The sequence below is a fragment of the Aegilops tauschii genome, chromosome 1 (assembly GCF_002575655.3).
Source record: "Aegilops tauschii subsp. strangulata cultivar AL8/78 chromosome 1, Aet v6.0, whole genome shotgun sequence".
NCBI classification, from domain to species: domain Eukaryota; kingdom Viridiplantae; phylum Streptophyta; class Magnoliopsida; order Poales; family Poaceae; genus Aegilops; species Aegilops tauschii.
The window spans coordinates 506,412,991-506,437,921 of NC_053035.3; the positions used below are offsets into that span (position 1 = coordinate 506,412,991).

The following is a 24,931-nucleotide window of genomic DNA, read 5'->3' on the forward strand; positions in this document are numbered from 1 at the left end:
AGGGTTTTACCTCTTCGAGAGGGTCCGAACCTGGGTAAACATTGTGTCCCTTCTTTGTCCTGTTACCATCTAGCCAAGGTCACCAGATCAGGACCCCATACCCGAGATTTGCCGGATTTAGCTCCGTCATTGGGCGCACACATAAATATTTGGGAAGATCCCTGGATTCCATCAAGTGCTTCTAGGAAAGTTATCACTTCTAGGGGAGAATTATGCTATCTAAAGTGGAAGAGATCATAGATCCACATACGGGGTAATGGGCTCTTATTCGATCTGTTTTTTCACCAGTTGATCTAAACAAAATCTTGCAAATGCTCGTGCAGGTTGAGATCTTGGAGGATTTTGTAGCGTGGTAGTATACAAGATCTGAAATTTTTTGTGTTCGGTCTGCTTATCATGTTGAGTTTAAACATCAATTTGGGAGCCATTTAAATAGAGCAGACAACCGGGGGAATTTACATCTCAACCCTATGCGGAAGGAAGTTTGGAAGCTCCGGTTCCCAGTGAAAACAAGCATTTCGGGTGAAAAATAGGGGAGTTGTTCCTTACTATGGTGTACTCGCAGGGACACACCCCAGTTCTCTCTCAATATCCTTTGTGTAGGATAGGATAGGATGATATACAACATTGCTTGTTTTCTTGCTCACATGCATGCGAGTATGAGAGGAACTTGGGGTGACGGAGATTGATATTCTTTTACGGCATCGTCAATTTCTGAATAACCTCCCGGCGGCAGAGCTAATATATATTGTGGCAATGGCGTCAGAGTGCAAAAGGAGTTTCAAATATTTTTGAGATAGCGCCCCATGCAAGAGTACCACCTACCACGTGGCCGCTGCACGGCATGGCATGGATACATATTGACTGGACTTTTTTTTTCTTTTGAGAAAAGAAAAATATTGAGTGCACAGCTGGATCGGGCTACTGTCGTTGTCGGGTGGCCGGCGCAAGTCGAGCTGCCAGTAGACAGCACACCCGTACCCCGTGTCCTGCTATGTTCTCTTCTCTCACCCAACCACGTACGTACGCTACTACAGTACCTGACCTGTCTGGAAAGAGTACACGTATACATGCATACACACACACACCCCCCTCTCTCTTCATAAACAAACTACCAAAACGTTGCGATTTCTTTTCTTGCCCCTCTTCTCGCAAGGCATTGCGACTAGGAAAATACATTCTTTCGCCGATGAGCCCATGGATTTGTCCCTCCTCTGCCTGCCGGCCGTGGGGAGGGATTTTCTGGTGCCTTGGCTCCGACTAGTAGATAGGCAGGGTTTTCGTCCTCGCATGGGCGTCGTTTGGACGGATGGCAACACTTCTTCTTCGAGTCGGTTTTTCGGGTTTCGATCCTCCTCAAGTTTGTCCGTTGGGAAGGATTAGATGAAGCTCCGACGTAGATTCCTCTCAGCTCCTTGGGGCAGCGAGGTTCGGGTTTCTCGTCGTGCGTACAAAACGACAATATTTGGTGCCAGGTTTTTCAGATCGATTTAAGGATTCAAAGGCAATGTATGCGGCTCAAGGACGCTGGTCCTTAGGGGCTTCGTCGACAAGGTCACGCCGGCTCCGGTGTAAGAACGGCAATAGCGGCGCGTCGGCGGCTCGTTCTGGCGATGGCAATAGTCGTTGAGTGGCCCATGGACCTCGATGTAATTTCTATTATGTTTGAGGTGCTTTGTACTTCAGGTAAATCTTTATAATATATCCGATCCTTTCAAAAAAAACTAACAAAACATTATATTTTTAGAAACAGAGGAAGTACATACATAGTGGAGTAATAGTACACCGAGAGGAGAGGAGCAGCAGATACTCCTACTACTTACGTGCTAGAGAGACGAGAGGGTGGGCCCTCCCTCCTCCCCTGCCGTGCCATTGCTCTCTCGAAGGAAGCAAACCAAACAGCAGAAGAGAGGAGGCTGAAGAGTAAGTAAATACTTATACACCAACAAGCGAATCCTTTTTAAATGCAAAAATACGTATGGTGCAAGACGAAGGAAGGAAGAATGCTCGATCGATGAGAAAAAAAAAAGAAACTAATAAGGCCAACTCCACCGCGCGACCCTAAACGGACGTCCGTTTTGTCCGGATTCTGTCCGTTTGGGTAGGGATTTAGGGTCGTGTCCGGACGTGTCTGGGATGCGGTGGCCGTGCGCCCAGCGCGCGGCCGCATCCATTTGCCCCATCCTGTCCGCGTCTATTTAAAAAACTAAAAGCAACGTTTCAAATGCCAAGCCCTAGTCCAGCGGCCCCGGTTCATCACGCCAGCAACAGAGCCAGCGGCCTACACGTCCATCGCCGGCATCAGCCAGCGGCCGGCAACTCAGCCAGCCTCCAAAATGAATAGTTGTCCTCGCCGGCACACAGCCAGCGGCCGGCAACACAGCCGGCCTCCAGAATGAATGTTTTTCTCGTCGGCACACTGCCAGCGGCCCAGCAGGCGGGCGGCACCCATGCCAGCCTCCAAAAAAGAACGGCCGACGCCGATCGGACGACCTAGTTTAGGCCTTCGGCGTCGAGCATCTCCTTCTGCCTGGCCTCGAACCAGGCCCTCGTCTTCTCGCTCATCTTCGACAAGTCCACGCTCATGATCGCAAGGGCCACCTCCTTCGCTTTGGTGGCGGCATTGGTGGCCTCGATGTCGAGCTGCCTCTGCCTGGCCTTGACGTTGTCGGCCTCGATGTTGATCTGCCTTTGCCGGGCCACCTCCTCCATGTCGAGCTGCCTTTGCCGGGCCGTCTCCTCCATGTCGATCTTCCTCCGCTTGGCTGCCTCCTCCATCTCAAGCTTCTGTCTTTGAAGGTCTAGGTTTGCTTCATTTGCTCGTCCTTGCTTTGCCGCTTCTTCTCGTCCCTCGCATCCTTTTGGGACATCATGCCATGCAAAGTCTCATGCAAGGCCATGGATGAGGCATCACGTATGTCGTCAACCTTGGAGTTGGTCTTGCCCCTTGGCCTCTTCAACGCCTCGTCATCTCCACCTCCGGCGAACTTGGTCGTCTTCAGTCCTCTCTTCCTTTGTAGTTCACGGCATTGGTCTTTGAACTTAGGGCAATTGTTGATGATCGTCCAACAATGCGTAAGAGTGAATGGCTTGTCATTGTGCCGGGCCTTGAATGCCTCCAAAGATTGAAATGCCTACACCACATGATCAACAACAAGTGAACATGCAAACATATACACGACCGAAGTCTCATGGCCGTAGCAAGGAAAGGGCTAGGAAGAGGAGAGCATACCATGTCTCCAACGCCGAGACCACTCACGGGTCGTGCTTCAACGCTCTCAAATGCGGCGCAATACTTGTTGCACTCTTGTTGGATGAACAACCATCTCTTTTGAATCGAGCCGATGCCACGGTTGCTTTTAATTTGGTAGGGCTCAAACATCTTCCTTTCATGGAATGTTTTGTGGACTCTCGTCCAAAAAACAATGCCCTTTTGTTGCGCGCCGGTCCTTGGATCTTGGCTAATCTCCATCCAAGCTTGGCAAATCAACTTGTCCTCATCTTGTGTATATGAACCCGTGCGAATGCTCTTCCTCTTCTTTTGTGCTTCCGCTCTTTGGGTGAGCTCGTCGATGAACAATGGCGCGCCACTAATATCAACGTCATTGCCTTCTTCTTCTTCTTCATCACCATCACCTTCGACATAGATGTCATCGTCTTCATGCCACGAGTCACCATGGTCGTAGTCAGCACGGTCGTCGGCCTCTTCATCGGGGACGTACTGGGCGCGGCCATCCTGACTTTGGGTCTCCTCGGGGTCGTAGGCACGGCCATGCCCACCCTCGAAGATCACGTCCTCCATGTACTGGTTGTAGAAGGGGTCGTCGACCGTTGGCGTTGGGGTTGACATTCTGTCAAACAAGACGCGGGGGGGGGGGGGGGGGAGGGGGGCATGGTGCCCGTGAACGGTGCCCGTGCCTGCTTTCTTTGCATCTCGACGGACGCCCGGCCGCCGCTGCTGGACCCAGGCGTGACGTTGAGGTCGATGACGGCCGCGGGGCGCGGTGTGGACGGCGCGAACAAGCTCACGTCCGGCGACCCCGAGAAACGGGTCTGACCGTCGTGCCTTAGCGGAGGAAAGCCGGGCGACATGGGCGCGGTGCGCGACGTCGGCGACTAGTAGTGCGTAGGCCGGGCGACCGACGAGCCTGTGCTCGCCGGGCCGACGGCCGCTGCAGGGAACCCGGCCGGACGGCCCATGCCAAGCATAAGGATGGCGTGCGCTTTGGTGACGAGGTCCTCCTTCTCGTCGGCAGCGGCCTTGAGCTCGTCGCGTTGGGCGGCGAACTTGGCCGCGGCGGCATGGACCTTGACGACCGCTCTCCGTTCCCTCATCTTCGCCGATTCCGCGTCCAACTTGGCGATCTCCTCCGGCGTGCACTCCGACCGCGGCTTCCTTGGCGCCTTCTTCTTCACCTTTGCGGGTGGGTCGATGGCCAGGCCGCCGGAACTCGGCGGGGCGTCGGCCATGGACGGGAGAGAGAGGGGGAGGCGGGAGGGACGTGGGAGGGTTTGGGGGAAAAGGCGCCAAATGGACGGGGGGTTGGTTTCTCCCACCGACAGGCGGGCCAGGGGAGGACAAGCGCGCGTGTCCCGCCCGTCCGCGCGCTGTCCGTTTCACCCCAAAACCGGCGCAAACTTGGGCCGGGATGGGGCGAAAGCGGACACAAAGTGGACAAAAGTTCGTTTGTGCCCACGCGCTGGGTCGTCTCGTTTGTCTCTTTTACCTTAAACGGACAGGAGCGGACAGGATCGGGTCGCAGGAGCGGACAGGATCGGGTCGCGCGGTGGAGTCCTCGGTAGTAGTAGCGGTAGCGGTGGTCTGATGCCACGCGCACCTGCTGCATCGTCTCACCTCCCTCGTCTCCTCTGCAATTCTGCATGGCAACTGCCTGGCATGCCATCCCATGCCATGCCATGTGGATGTGGGCGAACCGGCAGCGGCAGAGACACCACGCAACCCAGCCAACGGCCCGATGACGCACACTTTTTTATCCTCCTGGCTGTGGCTGTATCCACCTTCACATCCACGCGTACGAGTACGTGGCCGATACAGAGTGAGTGTTTTCTCACACAGAACAAATATTCCATTTACTAGCTAGGTTCGTGTACATTTGCTTTACAAAACCGTGATGGTTTAGTTAAGTTTTTGTACGTGTTTGTTTAGGTGCATGACTGCATCTGCAACCATAATGAGCAAATTTGGCCCTCGCTTAGCTTGTCCGTCCAAGCGTCCAAACACTAGTGTCTGGATCTGGATGGGTCCGTTTTGAATCTCTATTTTCTCTGTCACACAACCACAACCCTTAAATTGTCCTCCTCACTTATTTGAGGCATTTCAATTAACATGCTGTGTGCGAAGACGCAAGCCGCGCGAGCTTTTCTCCCGCCTCGACCACAAATGTGAACCGCACAAGTAGGCTCGGCCATGGTGGTGGACGCGGGCTCCTCAGGCATGCATGTGGCCAGCACACGTGGGCAAGGTCCTCTTCGACGCATGCGCGACCTCCTCTCCGGCCTCGAGCAACGCACGGGCGCGACCTTCTCACCTGCAGCCGAAGACGATAGAGAGGAGAGAGAAAGGTAAACACATGGGTGGCTGCAGGTGGGTTGGGTAGGATTTGCGTTGACGTGGCAGGCTCGTCCGGGCGTTCACATCCGCTTCACATATGGACTGTGTATGGGGATGTCGACAACCCGGACATATAGATAGAAAGGAGGGCTTACCGGGTTGTTGGTCCGGACGTTTAAGAAGACTTTGAGGGGTCTGGATGTAGATGTTGTACAAGGGCAACTCAAACGGCGTATCACCAAACGAAATCTCCCGCAGATATTTGGATTGGACGGTTTGGACACTTTTAAGCCATCCAACAACAATCAGAAATGTTGGGACCGCAAACCAACCAACATGAAGCTAGTTGAGTTGGTAAGACGTGTAAGAGGCTGAGTGGAGATAAAAAAGACGTGAAATACACATACACAGAGAGAAGCGTATGATTTGGTGGATTAATCTCCTGCCGGTCCTTTGAATTCCTAAAAATGTAAGTCGTCCATAAAATTCTCTGAATCGCACACATAGGATAGGGAGGATAGGAGTGTGGAGCGGTGGAGCAGGAGGAGGTGTCCTGGTCCTAGACGCTGCATCCACATTGCACTTTTGACCGGACCGAAACGGGCAACTGGCGGGTGGGGCATCCGGGCAGCAGTCGCGGTAGAGCACGCGCTACGCCTACGCTAGGGAAGGGAAAGGGAAGGGAGTATGTATGTATGTATGTATTATGTGGATTAGTCACAACATACTTTTTTGTATGTAGGTATCGAGCATTGAGAGCTGGTCCGCTTAGGTTGTCTTTGATTAACAAATTAATATAAGAGCTTGAAAATAGATTGTACTATGAATGTACTAGTAGTGATTGGGATGGAATGGAGATGCATGGCATGGTTGGGATGGAGGGGAGATGCCACGCGGCTGTCCTACCGTGGCCGTGTGCCATGCACCGCAACGGCAACTGCATCTGCATCTGCATGGAGGTGTGAGGTGAGGTGAAGGCAGTTGGGTTTTTTTTTTTTGAGAGAAGGCAGTTGGGGGTTGAGTGGACAGAAAGGGGCGGGTCATCCGGCGCGGCCAGCAGTCGCGGCGGACGCAACCGAACCAACGGACGGATGACGGCAGCGACGAGGCCGAGGACTCATCCTAGCCGTCCGTCCACATTGCTTTGCTCTGCTCTGGGTACCCACGCCGGCACATACCCCAAACCCAACACCCCACCCCTCCCAAGAAAGGGAAGAGCAGAGCTCCTCCTCCATTACTACTCTACCTCTCTTCTCTTCTCATCTCATCTCATCAAGAACACAACAGAACAGTGAGGGAGGGGCCCACCCCCGCCGGAGAAGACCGCCGCGACGGAACTCGCATCGCCGGTAGGTAATCACTCCCTCCATCCATCCATCCATCCATCCATCCATCCTTCCTTCCATCCATCCTTCCATCCATCCTTCCTTCCTTCCTTCCTAGGGTTGGGTTGGGTTGGGTTGGTTTGGGGACATACTGGTTTCCCCTTATAATGAATCTTGTTTCCTTTTCCTTCCTTCTTTGTAATAATAAATCAAATCAAATCAAATAAATCCCCATTCATTCATTCATTCCTTGATTCATCCGCCCGCAATCCGGCCAGGCTGCAATGCAATGCAATCCTAGCTAGGGTTTTCCCTCCTCTCTCCCGCGCCAGATTCGTCCCCTCGGCAGGCACGGATTCTTCCTTCCTTCCTTGCCTCCACCAATCTATTCTTTTTTATTTTTATTTTTTCAATACCAGATTTGCTTCTCCCTTTCTTTCTTTCTTGACCCGTTTCTCACTCTCTTGTTTTTACTGCCACCACTTATAGTGACTTCTTTCTTTCTTTCTACTAGTATGTACGTATGTATATGTATATCCACTGTGATGTGCATTCTTCAACACAGACCCACAGATTCGTTTGTGCCCACCGCACAGCACACCATTATGCCTAGCCACGGCTTCTTCACTTCAGCTTTGGGGTTTTCTTGCTTGACTTTTTTCTGTGTTTCTTGCTTGACTTTTTGGGGTTTTCTTTCTTCAGCATACTCTTTCTCAAGGGAGCATACTCTTTCTCAAGGGATAAGGAGAGATTTTTTTGTTTTGTTTCTCTCTCTCTCTCTCTCTCTCTCTCTCTCTCTCTCTCTCTCTGTCTAGGATTCTTCTTGCAAACAGAACAAAATGCTTTCAGTGCTTCTTCTTTCTTTCTAATTCTATTCTTCTTGAGCTCAATCAATCAATCTAAAGGCCCTTTCATCAACCTTCCTCTTCTTTTCTCCATGATTTTCCCTCCCTAGCCATCAATCTTTCTGCTCTCTCTGCACTATGCATACATCTTCCCTTTTCACAGCATTTAAAAAGAAAATGCTCTACCTAGTCAGTCTAGTCCGTGATGTGATGTGACAAGCAGAAGGGAGGGGCATCACACCTACCAACTGATGCACCTGTCTGTCTCTCTCTCTGACGATGCATTTTTTGGGCCTCACATGTCATAGGATTCAGAAACCTCTGTTTCGCTTACAGTATTATACTGCTTGTAAAATATGCACACCAATTTTCTTTTCTTTTTTTGATTGAGGTATAAAATATATATACTACTGCAATCTTGGGGGTTTTCTTTGATGGATGAGCTTCTTTAGTTTTTGGCTAGGGTTTCTTCTTGCAAACAAAATGTAGAGGTCCTTTCATCAATCTTGTCTACTTTTCTCTGTTCCCTAGCCATGAATCTTTGTGCTCTCTGTACATATCTTCCATCTTTTCCTAGCAAAATACTACTCCCTCTGTTCCGAATTACTTACCAGTTGGGCATCACACCTCTCAGTGCCTGTCTCGGGATGCATTTTTTGGGGTTGACAAATCATAGGATTCAGGAATATGTACACATATCTTTTGTGATCACAGTGTCAGCATCATTGTTAATTCCTGCTTACAAAGTTACTGCCTGTAATTATGTGCAGGACGTATAATTTTGATTTATAGTTTCATACGATATCTCCTGGTGAAGGATAGAAAATATACCTCTGTTTGGATCTAGCTAGAAAATATACCTCTGTTTTAATCATACACAGCATTACTTTTGTGATCACAGTATCAGTATCATCATTGATTCCTTTTACAAAGTTACTGCTCCTAATTATGCACACCTTCCTTTCATTAATACAAGATCTCCTAGTGAATGATAACATGTACTCCCTCTGTTCCTAAATATTTGTCTTTCTAGAGATTTCAACAAGTGATTAGATACGGAGCAAAATGAGTGAATCTATACTCTAAAATATGTATACATCCGTATGTGGTAGTCCATTTGAAATCTCTAAAAAGACAAATATTTAGGAACGGAGGGAGTACTATATAACTCCGTTAAAAGCAGCTAGATAGTAAATGTTCTTCATAGCTGGACCATTTCTTTTGCGACGTTTGTTTGGTCATCCTGGAATCAAATTCTGTTTCCTGTCTTGGTACTACTACTACTTACTAATCATTGCTGTTCTTTTGATCTTGCTTAGGATGGACCCGCATGATGGAGAGCCTGCTGCTGACGAGTTGCCACCACCACCCCCTCTGCCTCCCAACGTGGTGCCCATCATCGCAGAAGATGCTGCTGCTGCTAGTGAGAGCGAACCGCCCCCACCGCCACCTCCAAGCAAGCCAGCAAAGCCTAGGAGGCACATAATGGCCAGGCCTCCCAATGGCTTGGGAAAGAAGGGCCAGCCCATCCAGCTGCTTGCCAACCACTACAAAGTCTCTGTCAAGCCTTCAGAGGAGTTCTTCAACCACTACTATGTAAGAAGCATACTTGCTTTCTTTCCTAGCTAGTTTCACTACTACCTATCCTAGTACTAGGATTCACAAGTAGTACAAGCTTATTTATATATCCCCATGCTGACTTGGTAGCTGTGTTATCCTTTGATGATGCGTAGGTTAATCTCAAGTATGAGGATGATACGCCAGTCGACAGCAAGGGCATTGGCAGAAAGGTCCTTGATAAGCTGCAGCACACCTACCATTCTGAGCTCGCAGACAAGGACTTTGCATATGATGGCGAAAAGAGCCTCTTTACCATCGGGGCTCTTCCACAGATCAACAATGAATTCATTGTGGTATTGGAAGACATCGGTAGTGGAAAGTGAGTTCTGCTCCTTCGTGACCTGCTTGCATGCTATCTGTTTCTATCGAGTACCATGCTCGGTGTTCAGTACAGGGTATAACTTGGTTCTTACTTGGTTCTAGGACTGCTGCTGGGAGCCCTGGTGGTAATAACGGTAGTCCTGGAGGTGGTGACCAGAAGAGGGTGAGGAGACCCTACCAGGCCAAGACCTTCAAGGTGGAGCTCAACTTTGCGGCAACAATTCCTATGGCTGCAATTGGGCACGCCATCAGAGGTCAGGAATCAGAGCACTCCCTCGAGGCTCTACGAGTTCTTGACATCATACTGAGGCAACATTCTGCAAAACAGTATGTATCTACTCCTATGCCTCCCCAAGTGTTCCTCCGTGCTTAAGCTGCCTCGTGACTGCGGTTTATGTTTTCTGATGATCCACAGGGGCTGCCTTCTAGTTCGCCAGTCGTTCTTCCACAACAACCCTAGCAGTTTCGTTGACTTGGGCGGTGGTGTGATGGGGTGCCGGGGATTTCACTCAAGCTTCCGTGGTACACAGAGTGGACTCTCCCTAAACATTGGTATGCATCTCACCACAGTATTCTTGTATAAACTCCACCGTTCATGTTGCGAGGGCTGCATCCGATCTAACATTTGCATGTCAAAATTCTTTTAACCTGCAGATGTTTCAACCACCATGATAGTTAAACCTGGTCCTGTCATTGACTTTCTTCTTGCTAACCAGAAGGTTGACCACCCTGACAAAATCGACTGGCAGAAGGTAAGTTGCATCTCTTGTGTTCTTGATGATAATTTTGTGAACAGTCAGGCGTGCAACCATATCTAATTTGCCTGCTTGACTAACAGGCCAAGCGTGCTCTCAAGAACTTGAGGATAAAAACCACTCCTGCAAATTCAGAGTTCAAGATTGTTGGGTTGAGTGAGAGAAATTGCAACGAACAGATGTGAGAGTTCCCCCTTACTGCTTTATTCATTTTATACAACTCTGTTTAGAGCAGAGCTAGCTAGAGAGTCAATCATCTCCATCAGATATACAATATCTGTTGTGACCACAGTATCAGCAGCATTATCAATTCCTGTTTACAGAGTTAGTGCCTGTAATTATGTGCAGGAAACGTAGTTTTGATTTATACAAGATCTCCTGGTGAAGGATCGAAAATATACCTCTGTTTGGACTTTGGAGCTAGCTAGAGAGTAAACCTTCATCATCATATAGAGCATTAATTCCTATTTACAAAGTTACTGCCAAGTATGAACACAAAGTATATTTTTGATATACACAAGATCTTGTAGTGAAGGATAAAATGTATACAACTCTTTTTAGAGCTAGCTAGAGCATTACTTTTTGTGATCACAATAATCATCACTGCAGTAATTTATAGTATCCCTTAGAAAGGTGTCCTGTTGTTGTTTCTAGCTTGTTCTATGTTATGCATTTTGCTGCTATTTATTCATTGCTTTGTGATTTGCATGTTTAACTAGGTTCCCGTTGAGGCGGAGGAACGGGGACACCACTGAAACTGTTGAGATCACTGTCTATGATTACTTTGTGAAGAACAGAGGAATAGAACTGCGCTATTCTGGCAATCTTCCCTGTATCAATGCTGGGAGGCCAAAGCGTCCGACGTATTTCCCCGTGGAGGTTCGTTTCACTGTTTTGCTGTTTTTACACCCTTCTGAAATTTCTTCTCAAGTACTGATGGGAACTTTTTGTGCGACCAGCTTTGCACACTAGTTCCTCTTCAAAGATACACGAAGGCTCTGTCAACTATGCAGAGGACTTCGCTTGTTGAGAAGTCAAGACAGAAGCCTCACGAAAGAATGTCAACACTTAATGATGTGAGTGATCATCTAGATTTTAGCTTGCATGATGCAACCACATATATATAACTTGCTTCTTTTACTGATTTGGCAATCAACTGACAGTTCATTCTAACCTATTTTATATGCAAGGCACTTAAGCGTAGCAACTATGATGCTGACCCCATGCTGAAGGCATGTGGCATTCAAATTGCGCAAAATTTCACTCAGATTGAAGGGAGGGTCCTGCCTGCTCCCAAGGTTAGCCAGTGATAATTCTCCAAGCTTAGTATCTTCCAAATGAAAGCTCGATGTTTTTCAGAAAATGTATCTAATCAAGCGTTCTATCATGTAGCTGAAAGCTGGTAACGGTGAAGAGTTCTTTGCACGCAACGGGCGCTGGAATATTGCGAGGAAGGTCGACATTTTCTCTCTCTTTCTAACATGTCTTTCTATCAATGTTCCTTCTGTTTGTTGATTCTTCTTTTGTTTCAGAAGCTGATTAGGACCAGCTCCGTCAAGAGGTGGTCTGTCGTCAACTTCTCTGCACGCTGTGATCTTCGCGGTCTTGTCCAAGACCTTAAAAGGGTCGCGACTGGAATGGGACTCGTATGTTCCCACTTATCTACAACATTTTCTCTTTGGTTTTTCTTCTTTTCTGCTGCTGAACTTCATTTGTTTGCAGGAATATGAGGACCCCCATACTGTAATCGAAGAGAGCCCATCACTGAGACGAGCTCCGGTGGCACGAAGAGTGGAGGAGATGTTTGCCCAGATAAAGGCCAAGCTACCTGGAGCACCCTTGTTCCTTTTGTGCCTCCTCCCTGAGAGGAAGAACTGCGAAGTTTATGGTTGGTTCATCTTCTTTTTGGTTGTGTTACCCTTCCCCATAAGCATGATTAACTGTTGGAGAATAGTATGTAATATATATCTGCTTGAATCTGCTGCAGGTCCTTGGAAGAAGAAGTGTCTTGCTGATTTCGGCATAGTCACCCAGTGTCTAGCTCCGCAAAGAGTCAATGACCAGTACTTGAGTAATCTGCTGCTCAAGATAAATGCCAAGGTTTGTTGACGTGACCGACCCTGGTTTCTTTCTTATAACTGTATTTATTTTGACTACTGTCTGTATGCTAAGGCTTGTTGCTTTCGTCTTTCCACCCCAGCTCGGTGGACTCAACACACTGCTTCAAATTGAAGCAGCCCGTGCAATACCCATTGTGGGGAAGGTGCCCACTATCATCCTGGGCATGGATGTCTCGCATGGTCAACCTGGCCAATCCGACAGGCCTTCCATTGCTGCGGTAAGCGGGATATGTATTTTTTACACTCTGATGAATAGTAGCTCTGTAGATGATGATGTCTTAGATCTTCAACATGAAGATAGGATCCCGAATTGTCGTTGCTATCTGCTCACAATTCTGCAAGGTTTCTTTATGCTATCTTGTGTGGAAGATATAGCGCATGGTTGGCTTTGTCCTGTCAAAACTAGGCCCCTCAAACCATGAATGCATGATGTAACTGTTCCTTATGGCCATGTGATAGAAAAAAATCGCTGATAATCTCATGTAACCCAATTTAACCTGCTGACTAACTTTTTTTTCAACTGTCAACAAATCAGTTCACAGTATTTTTTGGCCAAAAGTGATGTAACTGTTCTTTCTGGAAACTTCCATTTTTTGGCCAAATTTTGACCCAAAATGGTCCTGATTGTGTATTTTCCTTCTAGTTATTTATCTGTTTGGCAAAATGTTTTCAGACTTCCCCAGATTGAATATCATAGTAGTGTTCATGATTGAGATTTTTTTCAAAAGTTTCTGGAAACTTTCATTTTTTGGCCAAATATTTTTGACCCAAAAGGTTCCTTCTAATATTTTTATCTGTTTGACAAATACTCCCTCCGTCCCAAAATAAGTGACTTAACTTTGTACTAGCTTTAGTACAAAGTTAGTACAAAGTTGAGTCACTTATTTTGGGACGGAGGGAGTAGTCCTCAAATTTCCCCAGATTGAATATCATAGTAGTGTTCATTTTTTTAGAGTTTTTTCAAATTTTTCTGGGCACTTCAATTTTTCGGTCAAAAGTGATGTGGCAGGGTGACTGGGATGCTGACCAGGCTTTTGACTGATCAAAAGTCAAAACCACTCAAAACAGGGATGAAACCAGTTTGACCGGAGACTGTTGATTTTTGTCTGGTTTTGGAAGTTTTGAGGTTGTACAGTAGATGGTTCTGTAGTTCGGGGTTGTTTCTTAAACTTTGCTCACAATTCAGGGTTTTAATATCGTCTTCTCTCTTATATTAACTGTCGACAAATCAGTTTGCAGTTTCCTTCAAGTAGTGTTCGTTGTTGTATATACCACATAGATGAAATATAGCCCTAGAAATTGAGATATGGAAAATGAGCTATGAGTAATCCCACAGTTCAGATACATTCTAATAAACAACAGGCTGTCATTGATCAATTTTACATTTTTTTAGATAATAAATGTCATCAATCAGTTTTGAATACAAACAAGTACATATATTGGCCAGTAGGTTGGGCCCACATTAGTCCTTGAGCACTGATTGCATATTGTGTTCATCCATCTTAGAATTGCATATCATGTTCTAGAACACTGACTGGAAGCTTGCAGACCGCTAAGCTATTGGAATGTGACTGGCGCCAGCCACAAATTTATGCTACTGTTGGTGCTGGATATTACTTATCTTCAAAGTGTTGCTGTTCTGACTGCTTGTAACTAACTATGGCTTTTGGATTTTGTTTAGGTGGTGAGTTCTCGTGAGTGGCCTCTCATCTCTAAATACAGAGCAACAGTACACACTCAGTCACCCAAACAGGAGATGATGGCCTCCTTGTTCAAACCACGGGGAACTGAAGATGATGGCCTTATTCGGTACGCGTCAATCTTGAGTCCAGTTCATTGTCCAAACTGTGCGTGGGTGTCCTTGTAGTATGTATGTTGTGCTTTGTTGCACGCTTTTCCTCATGGAATGGAATGAAACCGTTGCACTGTGGATTTCCAGGGAATCTCTTATTGACTTCTACACTAGCTCTGGGAAGCGGAAGCCAGACCAAGTCATCATTTTCAGGTACCAAATTGTGAAACTACTAGTATTTGCTAATAGCAGTAAATTTTTGTAGTTCCTCTACTGAAAATGGACATAACTGATGCTACTTTCAGGGATGGAGTGAGCGAAAGCCAGTTTACTCAGGTCATAAACATCGAGCTTGAGCAGATCATTGAGGTAGTATATTTACTTGATCCCAACATGTTCTTGTTAGAACAATACTTGTAACCTATGTACAAGTAATTATCCCGTACTGGAGCTGGACAGTGTCACTCATTTGATCTCCTGTTAACCAACCAATGCAATGCAGGCATGCAAGTGCCTTGATGACAAGTGGGAGCCCAAGTTCACAGTCATAGTTGCTCAGAAAAACCATCACACCAGGTTTTTCCAGACCAACTCGCCAGAAAATGTTCCTCCTGGTAAACAAATGTCTTTCCGAAGTCCACTGCTTTTTATACGTGGGTTTGCATGCAGTTTTCTTGTGTGAAACGGTAGATTGTAACAGCAAGTGTCCATGTCATATTGTGTAGGCACTGTGGTGGATAAACAAGTGTGCCATCCCAAGAACTTTGACTTCTACATGTGCGCGCATGCTGGGATGATTGTGAGTAGTAAACTCTGCTTTCTGCTCTGTTTTTGCTTCCTAGCGCAATGTAGCACTACCATGTTCGTTCAGGTGGGGGCTAATTAGGGTTTCTTTGTGTGGCAGGGGACGTCGAGGCCAACGCATTACCATGTTCTGCATGATGAGATCGGCTTCAGTGGGGATGAGCTCCAGGAGTTTGTGCACTCGCTCTCCTACGTGTACGTGGACAGCCTATATATATATATATATATATATATATATATATATATATATATATATATATATGATGTTACTACCGGTCTAGGCTTGGGTCATTCTTGTTGTGTCTGAACCTGTCGGCGTTTCTTTATTTCAGGTACCAGAGGAGCACGACAGCGATATCAGTAGGTATGTTTGAAGACTCACTCGATCCATGCTCGCCGCTGTTTGTGTTTGGCAATGCATGTGAGGAGTTGCTTATGCTGTTGTGTGTCTTGTTTTGGCAGCTGCTCCGATAGCGTACGCGCATCTGGCGGCGGCGCAGGTGGGCACCTTCATGAAGTTTGACGACATGTCGGACACGTCATCGAGCCAGGGAGGGGGCCACACGTCGGTGGGCAGCGCCCCGGTGCCGGAGCTGCCTCGGCTGCACGAGAAAGTGAGGAGCTCCATGTTCTTCTGCTGATCTGATGCTGCTCTCCGCTGTCTGTCAGTGGAGGTTGAACCGTGTGTCTGTATAAAACCTATCTATCTTATCTAGATGGCACCTTGAACTCTAGCTGTATGGGTGCCCGTAGAATGAACAAGTAAGTGGGTCGGTCTGTTGCGTTGGTGTCGCGCTGGGAACGTTCCCATGGATCGTTTGTGTTTGTGTTGGCGTCGTTGAACCAAGCAACCTGAATCTAGCTTAACCTTGGATGATGTGCTGGCTAGCTAGACCTAGACGACTTGGGTGGAGTGGATAATCAAGTTAAGTGGATGTGAATTTGTTGCAGATGGAAGAATCGGTTGGCAACTTGGTACATAGAGAGATACATCAATCTCAATCACAACTTAAGTAAGCAAACAAACGAAACAATCCATCAAACTGCATACATTCATTAGCGCCAACCAAATTATGTATGGCTTCAGTATGTATCATGGATAATCTCCAGCCAGGTTCATCACATGACAGCACAGACAGAGACAAAATGTTTTTGTGCAATCTCACAACCAATTTTCATTCATTCATTCATTCATTCTATATATATCTAGGAGTGCTAGGAGCACACTCGAACGCCAACAGCCGTAAGCAGCAGCTACCAAATCAACTCGACTCGATCAATCTCAATCTAAGCAGAAGCAGAAGCAGGCACACTAGAAAAAGAAAAAGCCCAAACACAATCGTCCATCAAAAATGGAAGAGAAGAAGAGAAAAGAAAAGCATGAATTGATCATGCTTCCTTGAGCAGCTCGATGAGGTAGTCCCTGGTGCTGAGGTAGCAGGTGAGGGAGAGGCTCTGGTACAAGACCTCGTATCTGTACATGTTGAGAGATGCCATCCTCATGTATCGCTCCATGCTCAATCTCTCGTACACCGCCGGGATCGTCAGAGCGCCCACCACAACTGCCACCACAAAATCAAATCAAACACTCCATCAGAACCCAACCCAACCCAACCCAACCATGGCGTCTCAACAAACTAGTGTACGTATTATTCACAAAGACAAGAAAGAAAGCAGAGCAAAGGCAAGGTGCCTGCCTGCGTAGCACAGGGTGGGGAGGTCGCGCGCGAGGCGGCCCAGCAGGGCGGCGGCGGCGAGGCAGAGGAACACCTGGCCGGAGCCGGGCTGGCCCTGCGCGACGCGGCGGAAGGCGGAGGCGAGGTCGGCGAGGCACGAATGAATCAGCGCGGCGAGCTCGTCGGCCGCCGGCTGCAGGTCGGGGATGGGCGGGGCGGGGCGGCCGAGGAGGCGCGCGGCCCTGGACCACGCGTACAGCACCGCCAGCAGCAGGAGGAGCACGTCGGCGGCCAGCGAGACGGCCGTGTAACCCGAGGCTCCGTGGAAGAGGATCCAGGAGGCGACGGCGGCCGCCAGCAGCAGCGCGCTCAGCTCCGCCCGGCCTCGCCGCCACAGCACCACGTCCGTCACTGCGAATGATGGATCCATTGGTTGATTCATTCATTCAGGTCTGCGGTTGCTTGCTAGCTGATGATACAGAGAGAGAGAGAGAGAGAGAGAGAGAGAGAGAGAGAGAGAGAGAGAGAGAGAGAGACGAGGAGGTTACCGACCGAATTCTCCGGCGTGGTGCTGGCGGCGGCGATCCATGGATTGGCCGCGAGAGAGGGTTTGGTACTTGCTGGATTGGAATTTGTTTGATGAATGAATGATCAAAGGAGGGAGACGTGCACTTCACTTTCCCAAATGCTGCTGCAAATTGCAATTTTTCGCTGGAAAGAAAGAAAAGAAAGAAAGAAACCAGAAATGAGTTGGTCCGTCCACCTGGACCCGACTCAGTGTCCACCTACCACTATCATCATTCCTGCCTGTCAAACAACTCCCCACTTATTTCAAAAAATAAATAAAAACTCCTCACCTACAATCTAGTGGTAGCATTTGTATACTAGTTATTATCAAGGCACTTGTAACAAGTTGGTTGTATTGTTGTACTACTAGTATACACTTTGAGGAAGCGGCGCTACAGATGACGCGTCCGACACATCTCCTTGGCGAAGCCGACGCGGAGAGCGAACCCGCCCCACGACGGTGGCCGGCGTGGTTCGCCGCCAATCTCAAGACGGCGGCTCTACAGCTGCACCGCGGGGTGATCGTGCTTGGTCGACGATCGACCTCGTCGACGAGCGAGGATGTACGGTGGACAGGCGGTACATGAGGGGGCTCGTGTTGGCCCCTGGAACCACAATCGGGTTCCCTTGTTACGTTGCGCGCGTCGAGGAGGAGATCCAGGGCGGGGGCGCCGGCGAGGGAGAAATTGCGGCTGGTGGGAGAGGAATTGCGGCTGGTGGGAGATTAATTGCGGGCAATACTTATGGTGAGTCCGCTCCGATCCAGTTCTATCCTTCTCTTCCAACAACCACACCCACCTCCCTCTCTGGCGACGACCGCGGCGGCGATGGTGGAGATCAGTGAAGAGAAGTTGAGGAAGTTTGCTGGCTGGGACATGTTCCTGCGTGCTCGGCTGAGGGAGATCGGCTCGTGGTATACAAGCAAAAGGGAGATGTATGCGGAGGCGGAGGCAATCTTCGAGCGGCTGACCGTGGCGGAGGAGAGGTCGCTGTTCGGAAGGGGTGGACGCAAGCACCCGCTCCAGGTGCTGCTCTGGCCGGATTCGCCGGAAAGGGCCGTGGCGAGGAAGTGGGTGGAGTTCACCTCCTTCGAGACGGCGCAACTAGCCCCCGCCATGAGGGGATTAGCTCTCAGATCTCGCGAAGGGGTCCTGGCCCTCCCTGCCCCAGGCTCGGCCATGGCGCCGATCGTGATCTGCGACGACCCGGTGGAGCAGCCACCGCAGGAGGAGCCGCGGATGCCGCGCCGTTCCGCGCGCCTTGCACCAACCCCGACTCCACGCCGCTCGGCACGCCTCGCCGGAAACGATGCCTGAAGGCTTCGTTAGCCAACAACCGCTTCTGGAGGTTGGCTAACGAAGATTCAGGTACCGATTCTAACGAGGATGATAATTCAGGTGAGGATTGTTGCCCCTTTTCTCCATATGCTTCTATTACCTATGATAATAGAGAGCATCTTCATGCAATTGATATACAAAGCCGAATCAGGCGAGTAAATAGGGAAATGAAAAAAAGGATGAATCAATATGTTCAGAGCTTGCTTCTGAAAAATGAGGTTGATATTGATAAGAAGGAATTTGATATGATTCAGACCAAATGTGAGGGTAGTTTTACTCATATTGATTCTCCTAGCTGGGGTGAATACCATTGTAAAAAGATAGATATGCCTCTAATTAAGATGAAACCTAAAAATCCAATAATATGGGATTATGCGAGATTCCCTGAATATTTGAGTGATATTGAGATGGATGAGCCTAATCCAATCAAAAAAGTAGCAGATCTTAGTTTGGTGGGGGGGGGACGAAATCTAAGGGAGTGACAACAAAGATGGCAAGTTGTCAAAAGTGAGCATCCCTGAAAATTTTAGCCTTGAGGAAGAAGCTGATGAAATCCAAAGGGGAGAAGAAAGTCAGATTTCTGCACAAGGAAAAAGAGAAGACAACGGAGGAGATAATTGGATGCAGGGGGGTTTGGGAGGAAAAAGCCTTCTGGGCTTTTGGCCCAATAAGGTGGACGGGCTGGGGGGCCCAGGGAGGAGTGTAGAGGGGGGAGGGATATATAAAGGAGGCATCCCACCTTCTATACCAGAACCAGACTTCCTCCACCCTCCAAACCCTACACCCAAGACGGCGGCGAGCAGAGAAACCAGATCTGAAGAAGAAGAGAAGGACTGGGGAGGAGCTGAGACCATGGCCAACAGATAGGAGAGTTGGCGGCCAAGGCCTGGGCGAGGCACATGCTTTGGGGGGAGAGGTAACTATTACAACAAACCTGATAATTCTGAGAGAGGATTTAACAGGCAAGATGGGAGAGATCAGGAAGGTTTTGATTGGAGAAACAGAGATGGAAATTACAGGGGGGGTCTGGAACTAATAGCAGTGGTTCTGGAGGAGAAGGAACTTCGATGGGGAGTGGGAGAGATCTGAATGGCAAGGGAGGATCATTTGGCTCAGGCAGAGGGGGGGGGGGACAGCAAGAGAGAGCTTAGATTGGGAATGGAGATTTGGGACCTGGTAGCAACTTTGCAGTTGCCAATCCCAATATCTAGCAAATGGGTATGCAAGGGGGACAGATGCAGATGGCAGGTGGATTTCCCATGGTGAACAACCCTAATTTCCCGCAGCTGGTGCCTGTTGGGATGGGGCTGGGCAGTTTGGTTTCTTGCCACAGGAGCAAATGGCACAACAATACCAATATTTGCTGTCTAACATGCCTAAGCAGGAAATATTGAAGATGCAAGGGCAAACAAAGGATGAGGGAGGAAAAGAGGCCCCAAAGAAGAAGGAAATAGGGAGCAACAACAAAGATCTTTTTTGTGTCAAGTGCAAAGAGAAGGGGCACCTCAAGAGTGACTGCAAAAACAAGGTGTTTTGTGTGGTGTGTCAGAGAGCATCACACAGTACTGAAGAATGTACAATTCTGAAGCAAGCTAAACCTGTAGCCAAGTATGTGGGATATGGAGCTAGAAGATTGGGATGTCTTTTGGTTCAACACACCAAAGACATTGTTGCTACTGAGCATATAAACCCAATGGCACTTGTCACTGTACAGTCTGGGCAGTTGAATGAAACTATAGTTGCATATGGATTTGCCAAGATGTTTGAATGGGGGTGGACCTGGAGAGCTAAATTTTAGAGTCCAAAAACCTTTCTGATGAGATTCCCTAGCAAAACCAAATTGGTGGAGCTTAAGAACTTTGGAAAATTCACTTTGTTGGGGACATGAGCAATGGTGGAGGTTGATTTCTGGAGCCCAGATGATAAAGCCAAGGGAAAGCTTCACTCAGTATGGATAAAGATGTGGGGGGTGCCTGACACTTTGAGACACTATCTAAGGGTGTGTGAGATTGGATCTGCTTTAGGGCCAGTGGTGGAGGTTGATGTGGAGCACATACACTCCCAGGAAGAAATCAGGGTGAAGGTTGGTGTGAGAGACATGCACAAAATTCCAGCAGGGACTGAGATAACTACTAAAGACCTGTTGCTATATGACATAAACTTTGAGTTTGACTCGGTTGCTGAATAGGGGTGGTACAAGTTTGATGAGGGGAACAAAAGAAAGATGTTTGAATATCTGGATCTTGAGAGTTTTGAGTCACAAAGAGAGAATGACATGCAAAAAAGAAGCAAACAAGTGGGCACTGGAAAACAGAGCATGAACTTGGGGGATTTGGGTCTGAAACAATATGAGCAGGTGGTTCTGAAGCCTAGTGAAATCTGTCAGACTGATGAAGTCTACAAAAAAGCAAGGAGACAGTTGCAGTTACAGAATTGCAAGAGAGGGAAGAGAGTCTGATGATCAGGCTGCAGAAAGCAGAGGAGCTGGCTGCTAGGCAGACTGCACAACTTATGCTAGAAGAGAAAAAAGGGAAAGAAATGGAGTTTATTAGGAAAACCCTTGAGAAAGAGGTTAAAAGACAGCATGAGCTACTCCAGATCAATCTGAAAGGAGGTGATGAGGTGAAAGGGTCACAATCTGGAGATAAAAGCGGCAATGAAGAGGAAGAGGTAGAAGCCATTGATGAAGATATGAGAGTGGAGGACAAACAGGAAGAGGGGGGGAGAAATGACAGAGCAAGAATTGATAGATCAGGCCATTGGACTGGGATATGTGGATCCAGTGGATTACACAGCTAGTCAAGACACACACTCTTTTGAGACTAAGATTAAAAAAGCTAGGAAAGGGGAGGATGTATTGAAAGATGAAGAAGAGGAGCTGAGAAGATGCACTAGATTAAAGGGAAAAGAAGATCGTAACATCACAGAACTGGCCAAGGAAAGGGCAGCAAAGAAAGATAACTATGGTGAGTTACCTTGTATTGGAAGCTTTCCTAAATCTAACAGTCTCCTGCAAAAGGTTGCTGAGGGGGTAGGGGTCACACTAGGAAAAAATGCTGAGGTGATTAAACATAATTTGGAATTGATAAAAAATGTAGAGCAGGCTAGAATTGACTTGTGGCTGTCTGACTTGAATAAAAAGCAGAAACAAATGTGCTGCTTGAGGAAAACGAGATCATTGACACTGGGGAGCATACCCTGGAAGATTTACTTGATCAGGGAGATGAGGAGGGGGATAGAAAAGATGACGAGGACTGGGAAATAGTTAGATAACTTTTCTCATCAAAAAAAGAGAGAAAAAAGGAGAAAACCACCAGAGGTTCTCGGGTAAAAACTGCCTTTGCTGTTAAAATGTTAGAACTTTCTGCTAAGAAAAAGAAACAAAAAAATGAGAGGCATTTTTTGGAATATGAGAGGTTTTGGGGGAGACATTAAAAGGAGGTTTCTTAGGGAAATGATAATGGACATGAAAGTAGATTTCCTGGGCTTGCAAGAGACCATGAGACATGAGTTTTCTAGAAATGATCTACAGAAAATATGTGCTGGCAGAGACTTTCACTGGCATTTCACTCCTGCTAGGGGGAAATCTGGTGGACTCTTGTTAGGGGTGAATTACACCACTCTAGATGTGATCTCACAAAGTGAAGGAGACTACCATATTAAAATGACAGTGCAAGATCTAAAAACTAGGTTCATTTGGGACTTAGTGGTGATTTATGGAGATGCCCAACTAGAGAGGAATGCTAAATTTCTGGCTGAGCTTTCTAGAATTTTCCAAACCAGTATAAACCCCATTCTGATAGGGGGTGATTTTAACATCATTAGAAAATCCAGTGAAAAGAATAAACCTGGCTCTCCTGGGCACTATCATTTTAACATCATTAGGAAGGGGTGATTGAAGGAGACAAACATCTGGTAGAATATATAACAAGTTTTTATAAAAACTTGTTTGGTCATCGTGAAAATTCTACAACTTCTCTAAATATTGAAAATCCAAAAATGATTCAGGAACAGTATAGAGATATACTGATCAATGAGTTCTCTCTGGAGGAAATTAAGAATGTGGTGTTTAATATGGCCCATAATAAGTCACCTGGCCCTGATGGATTTACAGCTGAATTTTTTCAACATTACTGGGAGTTGATCAAACATGATCTTAAGTCCTTACTAGACGATTTTGCAAACAAAAAAGTTGATATTAGTAGGTTGAATTATGGGATTATTACTTTAGTCCCAAAAAGCAAAGATGCTGCTAAAATACAAAATTTCAGGCCTATTTGCTTGTTAAATGTCTGTTTCAAAATTATTACTAAAGTTCTGATGAACAGATTGAATATGGTGGCAGCAGATGTTATTTCCCCTGTACAAAATGCTTTTGTCAAGGGCAGATATATTATGGAGGGGGTCTTGATTTTGCATGAAGCCTTGAATAGCATAAAAAAGAAGAAACAAGGGGCTTTGCTTTTGAAAATAGATTTTGAAAAAGCTTACGATAAAATAAAATGGTCCTTTCTCTTCCAAATGCTTAAAATGAAAGGTTTCCCAGACAAGTGGATAGATTGGGTGATGGAAACAATCAGAGGAGGGAAAGTTTGTGTGAAGGTGAATGAAAACTTAGGAAAGTATTTCCCTACTCATAAAGGGATGAGGCAGGGGGATTCCCTGTCACCTCTTAATTTTGACTTAGCGGCTGATGCTTTGGCTATCATGCTTGATAATGCCAGAAAAAATGGCCTAGTTAAAGGGGTGCTGGAAGAATATGCCACAAATGGGATTAACATGTTGCAATATGCAGATGATACCATATTTCTTTTACAATATGACATAGATAGTGCACATAACCTCAAATATATATTATGCCTTTGTGAGCAGATGTCTGGTCTGAAAATCAATTTTCATAAGAGTGAACTTTTTCTTTTTGGGGAGGCCAAGAACAAAAAAAGATGAATATACTAGGATACTCACTTGCCCCATTGGGACTTTGCCAATGAAATATTTAGGACTACCTGTAGATGGCAGTAGAATTAGCAACAAACACTGGAAACCCCCGGAGAGTAAAATGGAGAAAAAATGTGAAACCTGGCAAGGAAGGCTCCTTGCTAGTGCTGGAAGGCTTACTTTAATACAATCTTCTCTGATAGGCATCCCATACTTTATGATGTCCTTTTATGGATTACCTATTGGGGTGAATAAGCGAATGGACTTCTTTAGAGCTAGGTTATTGTGGCAAGAAGATGATAAAAAGAAAAAATATCATCTGGTTAAATGGTATGATGTCTGTAGACCTAAGGACATGGGTGGTTTGGGGATCCAAAACCTAGCACTTATGAATAAATCCCTCTTGAGCAAATGGTGGTGGAAAATTTACAACACGGAAGGGTTATGGAAAGAGATTATTTTGAAAAAATATCAAGGATCGGAACCCTGTTGGAAATTTAACTGTTAAACAAGGTGACTCCCAATTTTGGAAGGAGTTATTAAAACATAGAGATTATTTTACCTCTTTGTGCAAATTCATGATAGGAGATGGAGGAAACACCAGATTCTGGGAAGACTGGTGGATTAGATCTGCACCACTTTGTAAAAAATTTCCCAGGTTATATAATATCTGTTTTGATAAAAAGAAAACAGTTAAAGAAATTTTTGAGAAAGGGCTTAATAATACATGTTTTAGAAGGGCTTTGATTGGGGACTCAAAAGAGCTCTGGGATCATATAAAAGAGGTGTGCAGTTCGGTGGTGTTGAGAGATGCAAAAGATAAAGTGAAATGGACTTTGACAAAAAATGGGATTTATACAGTAAAATCCTTATACAGACATCTTGTAGAGAATGGAATCAAATACCCACACCTTTATATGTGGAAAATTAAAATGCCACCTAGAGTCAAAGTCTTCATGTGGCTGGCTCTTAGAAATAGCATTCTCACTAAGGATAACCTGGTGCGTAGGGGGTGGAAAGGTGATGAAAACTGTCCATTCTGTGGGCATAGAGAGAGTATTAATCATCTGTTTCTGACTTGTTCAGTAGCTAGGCTTCTGTGGAATATTTTAAAATGTGCTTTCAACTTAACTGATATACCAGGCGAATTAGAACTGGTGGTTAAAAATTGGGCAAAAAACTTTGGAAAAGATGAGAGGAGCTTAGTTTTGATAGGAATTTCGGCTATCTGTTGGACAATTTGGAAATTTAGAAATAGT

At 46.7% G+C, this 24,931-nt stretch overlaps 2 protein-coding genes across 4 annotated transcripts; one reads left to right on the forward strand and one right to left on the reverse strand.

Moving 5' to 3' along the window:
• Positions 1 to 6,558: 6,558 nt before the first annotated feature.
• Positions 6,559 to 16,031, forward strand: LOC109766824 (protein argonaute 4B). Of its 3 annotated transcripts, none has more exons than XM_020325590.4 (23): positions 6,559 to 6,921; positions 9,062 to 9,338; positions 9,476 to 9,681; positions 9,786 to 10,010; positions 10,099 to 10,235; positions 10,338 to 10,435; positions 10,522 to 10,619; positions 11,158 to 11,317; positions 11,398 to 11,514; positions 11,629 to 11,736; positions 11,831 to 11,893; positions 11,971 to 12,084; positions 12,161 to 12,326; positions 12,426 to 12,538; positions 12,639 to 12,776; positions 14,240 to 14,367; positions 14,498 to 14,563; positions 14,656 to 14,719; positions 14,853 to 14,964; positions 15,076 to 15,149; positions 15,255 to 15,349; positions 15,487 to 15,518; positions 15,617 to 16,031. In XM_020325590.4, the coding sequence occupies exons 2-23, from the start codon at positions 9,063 to 9,065 to the stop codon at positions 15,793 to 15,795; spliced, it is 2,769 nt and encodes a 922-aa protein (XP_020181179.1). In that variant the 5' UTR covers positions 6,559 to 6,921; position 9,062; the 3' UTR covers positions 15,796 to 16,031. The 3 variants fall into 3 exon arrangements, with proteins under 3 accessions (XP_020181179.1, XP_020181178.1, XP_045086071.1); XM_020325589.3 differs by having other exon boundaries at positions 6,684 to 6,925; XM_045230136.2 differs by lacking the exon at positions 6,559 to 6,921 and adding an exon at positions 7,876 to 8,001.
• Positions 16,032 to 16,186: 155 nt separating this feature from the next.
• LOC109766825 (reticulon-like protein B12) lies at positions 16,187 to 17,645 on the reverse strand. The gene is made up of 3 exons (XM_020325591.4): positions 17,383 to 17,645; positions 16,852 to 17,241; positions 16,187 to 16,716 (listed from the first exon to the last, which is right to left on the reverse strand). Exons 1-3 carry the CDS (start codon positions 17,417 to 17,419, stop codon positions 16,544 to 16,546), a joined length of 600 nt encoding a protein of 199 aa, XP_020181180.1. The 5' UTR covers positions 17,420 to 17,645; the 3' UTR covers positions 16,187 to 16,543.
• Between the last annotated feature and the right edge of the window lie 7,286 nt (positions 17,646 to 24,931).

Excerpts from the sequence above, each read along its gene's own strand:
- LOC109766824 (XM_045230136.2), top strand. Across the intron at positions 10,236-10,337 it reads TGGACTCTCCCTAAACATTG|ATGTTTCAACCACCATGATA; the intron begins GTATGCATCTCA and ends TTTAACCTGCAG. Across the intron at positions 15,519-15,616 it reads CACGACAGCGATATCAGTAG|CTGCTCCGATAGCGTACGCG; the intron begins GTATGTTTGAAG and ends TTGTTTTGGCAG.
- LOC109766825 (XM_020325591.4), bottom strand. The coding sequence starts at position 17,419 with ATGGATCGCCGCCGCCAGCACCACGCCGGAGAATTCG. Across the intron at positions 17,242-17,382 it reads GCACCACGCCGGAGAATTCG|TGACGGACGTGGTGCTGTGG; the intron begins GTCGGTAACCTC and ends CATCATTCGCAG. Across the intron at positions 16,717-16,851 it reads CCCCACCCTGTGCTACGCAG|TTGTGGTGGGCGCTCTGACG; the intron begins GCAGGCACCTTG and ends TTGTGGTGGCAG.